The sequence below is a fragment of the Geospiza fortis genome, unplaced genomic scaffold (assembly GCF_000277835.1).
Source record: "Geospiza fortis unplaced genomic scaffold, GeoFor_1.0 scaffold40, whole genome shotgun sequence".
In the NCBI taxonomy this organism is placed as follows: Eukaryota; Metazoa; Chordata; class Aves; order Passeriformes; family Thraupidae; genus Geospiza; species Geospiza fortis.
Window position 1 is genome coordinate 22317937 of NW_005054297.1, and position 5213 is coordinate 22323149.

At 39.9% G+C, this 5213-nt stretch overlaps 1 protein-coding gene across 1 annotated transcript in view; it reads left to right on the forward strand.

Moving 5' to 3' along the window:
• The first annotated feature begins 4840 nt into the window (after nt 1-4840).
• Nucleotides 4841-5213, forward strand: part of HPGD (15-hydroxyprostaglandin dehydrogenase) — a 25624-nt gene continuing 25251 nt past the window's right edge. Inside the window, exon 1 of the mRNA XM_031066137.1 lies at nt 4841-4990. Within this exon, the coding sequence (XP_030921997.1) occupies nt 4928-4990 (63 nt within the window). The 5' untranslated portion in view covers nt 4841-4927. The remainder of the gene's footprint in view (nt 4991-5213) is intronic.

Consider the following 5213-nt stretch of genomic DNA (forward strand, 5'->3'; position numbering starts at 1 on the left):
ACCTTGTGTTACCTTAATTGCTTTAAGCTTTTTTATTTTTTTTTAACAGAAGTATCTAAGAGGAAGCGCGAGTAGCTAAGTGTTCCTGAGTTATATGACCTATATGCAGGACAATGGATTGGAATATTTATCACTATGCTGCCTGAGATACAGACTGAATTAATGTTGAGCATGGCAGCAGTAATTTGATCAAGGAAACGCATGTTGGAGAGATGGAAAGCCTCTCTGAATAGGTACTCAGGAGAGGATTTCTAAATCCTTTTGTCCTTAAATCTTTTGTCCTTAGCTTCCTAGGCAGCTATTTTCTTTACTTCTTCTCAAGATATTTGGTACTACATTATTTTCTTAACTTCAAAACTTTTCTCTCAGTGGTAGTAGACGTTTCCTAAATGACAGGAATCTCAACCTTCGTTCTCTGAAGTCAATTAGAGGCATTATAAAAACCAGTCATCATCTCTCTGTATCTCATTTATTGTCACATCCTCCCATGCGTTCTGACACCTTTCCACAAAAATTTATACTTTTTAGGCATTCTCAAGAATCAGGAAATTGCACTGTACAAGCTTATCTGTCTCTTTTTTATCGTCTCCAGTGATTTCTCTTTTCTACTTTATAAAGCAAAGTGATCTAGCTTTCACTGTATGGTTCTCTTTAAGCTAACAAAAACTTTTTATTTTCTTCAACTACCATTTCTATTATGACAATACTACTAACTTCAATTGCTTTTATTTTCAAAAAGACCACATTATTGCTTTTCCTACCCTGCCTGCTATTTTGGAAAAGACAGACAACAACAGAACTATTTGTTTTAGTGTCTTACTCCAAATCTCACCATGAAAGTCATGACATGTTCAACATACAGTACAAGCACTATGAAAAAAAAGATTTTTGACAACTATTTTCTTGTACTCTACTTTGATGTACCCGGTTTTCTCTGATTTGGCCCAAGTACATTACATTTTTGTGCATGTTCTGCTGTTGTCCTGAGTGAACAAAATAATCTAGCCACTCACTACCATGAGCTGATATGATGTCGTCCTCTAAAAATGCATTTTGGCAAACCTCTGAGCCTGTTATTCATTCATTTTCTTGCCCTCTGAGTTAGTTAGTTAGATATTTCTGGCAGTCAGTCTATGTCTTGAACTCTTTTGTATACACAGCTAGGCATAATATCTGACATGCATCATAGCTGCATAAGCTCCTCTTCTTATGCAGTAATTTATGCCTTTCAATGTAATACATGCAGGGAGAAAATACAGAAATTGCATTCTGAATAAGCCTCTTGGACATGGAAAACTCTTTCATACTCACTTTAAGTTTCTTGTCAATGAAAAAACACACGCCACATTAAGTATGTGGCCTGAAACCTGTCTTTTAATTACCCCATGCAAAGCTGGACATTTGTGGCATTTCTCTAGTTTTGTATTTCACCTGTTTTTCTTAGTGGAAGCTGGGAAAATGCACTGAGCTGCATACCAAAGCATGCACACTGATCAGCTGTGTTTGTATGCCCTGCTACACACATTGCTTAATTCATTCCCTGTGTGACACCACTTACTAGGTTTTTATAGCAACTTGGATAACACCTTGCAGAGAATGAGAACATGGTAACAAAAAATGAATGAACAGGGTGACATGTCTGAGAGGCCATATTTCTGTCTTCTCTACAAAAATAGATTTAAACAACCTGGAGCTCCTTCACTTTGATGCTACTGTGGCCTTTGAGGAACAGTGCAGTAGAAGCCACGGACTTAGCAAATGGAGAGAAATGGAAGAGGAGCCACAGAGATAAAAGGAAAGCTAAAAAAGACTTATTGCTAGCCAAGAAGTTTACTAGAAAGCAATAAATTAAATGACATTCTGCACACAACCAATACGCAAAGGTTAATAAACATTCAACATTGCACCCTTGTGCAGGAGTTTGTGTGAAAGATTTGACCTCAGCAGCATGTAAGACATTATTTAGTAGTATTATTATTTTTTAACTTTGAACAGAAAATGCATGGAATTACCTTTCTCTCAAAGCACTAAAATCAAATATTTGTGTACTCATTTAGTATCTTTTCATGCCTGTGATTTTAGATAATAGTTTTTTGTGATACTTTTGAGTCTAGTTAATGTATTACACAAAAACTCCTTAGGGCAAGCATTAGTGTAAATTTCACACTGGTGAAAAAAATCACAAATATGATAAAATTTGGTTTGACTCTTGACTCATGCACCATTATTAACTGTCTCACATTTTCTTGAATCAGCATATCAGCTTAAATAAGCATACCAGTATACACAGAATAAGGTACCCACGGCATATACTCAGTCTTCTACAAATTGGCCACCTATGAAAACAGATAATTTATGGTATGCTACTGCCTGATGTGACAGCTCTTTCAACTTTTTGTGTGAGGCTGAGTGCTTTTTTTCTTAAGGTTGGGTTATTTGAAAAGGTGGGCCATTAAAAAATTGACAATGGAAGTCCTCATGCCTCCATGAAACTTTTCTTTAAAATTGAAGGAAAGGTTCAAAAACTGTCAATTTATGAATAGAAGAGAAAAATATTTCATTACTACTCCCTACCCCCCAAGTTTCACCAAGAGGACTGAGATGCTAACTCAGGATTTCTAACAGATGTCTAAAATAAGCTTCTTCCTATGGGCAATATTTTATCTTTTATGCAGTTGGTCAAATTAAAAACTTGTGATGGTAAAGGACTATGTGGCAGCAAATTTCTTAGGAGTATCTGTAGTGAGTTGGCAACAAATCCAGTGCAGTTTGAAAGCGCAAAGTACACATATCCCTTACAGCCAAGCGATCTCTGCTGGCTCCAGAGGTAAATCACAGAACCATCCGTCTATTACTTCCATCCTGCAGAGGATTGGCACATCCTGTTCTAGTCAGGAACACCGTCTCTTATGTCAAACATATTTCTCCAAGGTTATGGGTATCAGTGTGCATCCTTTTTTTACCATCTTGGAAGATGTGTAATTTAGATTCTTGAATGGAAAAATGGCAAGAGTCTGTTCAGCCAACAAAACCAAGTTAGAAACTCTGGCTTAGTTTATCAGAATACTTCTAAACAATTTCAACCTATGATACCCAGGATTGTATTCAACCAAGCAGATCTCTGGACACAGAATTATAAGCTTTTTTTATAGAAACAGTGTGTGCACTCAGATCTTAAGGCATTCCAGCATTTCTAAAGAGTCCAGATTGTTCTTAACATTCATGCCAAATTATCAACAATTTAGAAAACTGTTGCCAAAGGTCATTCCAACTACAGCTGTTTGGAATACAGAGGGGTTTATTGATCTTTTCCTTTGCATAGCTCTTAGAAAAAAAATTACATTGTGGAAATAAAGACCAAGACAGATGTTAATCATTGCCATAGGAGAGGGAAGGAAGGGGAAGGAGGGGCAGGTGGGTATCAGGGCTAAATTGCAGGTGAAAGACAATTGCAATACTATTGTTAGATCCCTATGTGGTAATACTGCTCTCATGAAGCGACTTCAACCTGGCACTGCGCTTGTGTCCCAACAAAGCAGGGAAGCTGGCTCAGCTGGTTGGGACAGAGCTCATGAGGCATGGCACTTTGGGTGGCATAATTTTCACAGCTCCAAAGCAAATTGGAGTCCTCCCCAGAAACACAGGTATCATATGTGAACAAATCACTTATCCCAGAGGCCACCTTTGACTGCTCTTCTGAAGTACAGTGAATCATGATCTTTAGGAAAACTTAATGGCTGTGATCCATTGCAGAAGCTGGATTATATTAGTTCACATTTTTAAGGACAAAGGTTATAATAAAGAGATCTTGTGTTATTTGATTTGTTCAACTAGGTAACGTAGTTACCTTAATGGTTCTCTAACAGTTTGCTGGGTGATGTAATTTCTTTCTTCTAAGTAATACAAAAGAAGGGAATTCCATAGGTAAAGGCAGACTAGTAGAAAACAGAAGAGGGATAACAGAGAGGGCAAAATAGGAACAAGAGGTTACTGAGAAACAAGGAGAAATTACAAGACATTAATGATAGAGATGCAGTCTGAGTCAGAGTACTTTAGGGCCTTGAAAGCACAAGTAAAACATTTAAACCTGATACACTAGGCAAAAGAAAACAGAGAACATAAAAGACAAGTGTGTGTGTTAGTATATGCACACTTGCATGATGTACATGTTTATAGACCTCAGGACTGAAACAAAGGATTTTTCCTGCTTACCCAACACTCCACAACATTGCATTTGCTATGGGATAACATTTGTGAATCTCGTAACAAGCTAATGAACAAGAGTATTTATTTCAGCTTTTACATGATTAAGCATTCTCTTATTTCTACTGTATGCTCATATGCATTTGTATTGAGGAATTTTAGTTGTATACAGTTCACATTAGTATAGCAGACAGAATTTGACTTGTAAGCTCTAAAAACAGTTAAACACGTTCCAAGGTATAAGCTACATTAACAAAAGACCTGAAAATTTCACAAAAACACTTATCTTGAGATGTCTAATATCTGTAACATTAAATGGTTGCTTTTTCATGCAAGTAGATTCTGCCTGCTAGGGGAATGAGAGGGAGAAAGCTGGTGGGTTGTTCTGAAGTGACAAAAAGTGGCTTTTTTTTTTTTTTTTTTAAGAGGCTGTCCTCACCCTATTCCTCGTGCGACTCGCGCCAACCTAAACTTACACAGCCTCAGGAGCTGCCAACAGCCCTTATCAAAGCCTGGAGCAGCTTCTCACGCGATTTACACACACGCACACACAAATCCCCCTCTCCACCGAGCGGAGCTGTAGCTGCCCTACGACCCTTTCTCCGGGGGACACTGCGAGCCTGTCCTCCCCGGAAAGCCTGGGATTGGGAAGAGAGGATGAAGCTGATCTCCCCTCTGACTCTTCCTCTCCAGAGTTCATGCAGACACTCGGGAGGACGATTTAATGACCCGCTCCGCCCCTGCTTCCCCCCGCCCAGGCAGCTCCGGGAGGTTCTCGGTCACACGAGTAGGGAGTGGGGGGGAATGAGGCGCTGCAGCGGCGGCGGCGGCAGGAGGAGGGCAGGAGGGAGGGCAGGAGGGAGGGCACGAAGGAGGGAGAAAGGAAACCGGGCAGGTGACACCGCGCTGGGTTGCTGGGGCTCGGCGGGCGCGGAGCGGGCGGCAGGAACGCGGCGGCCATGCACGTCAATGGGAAGGTGGCTTTGGTCACCGGCGGGGCGCAGGGCATC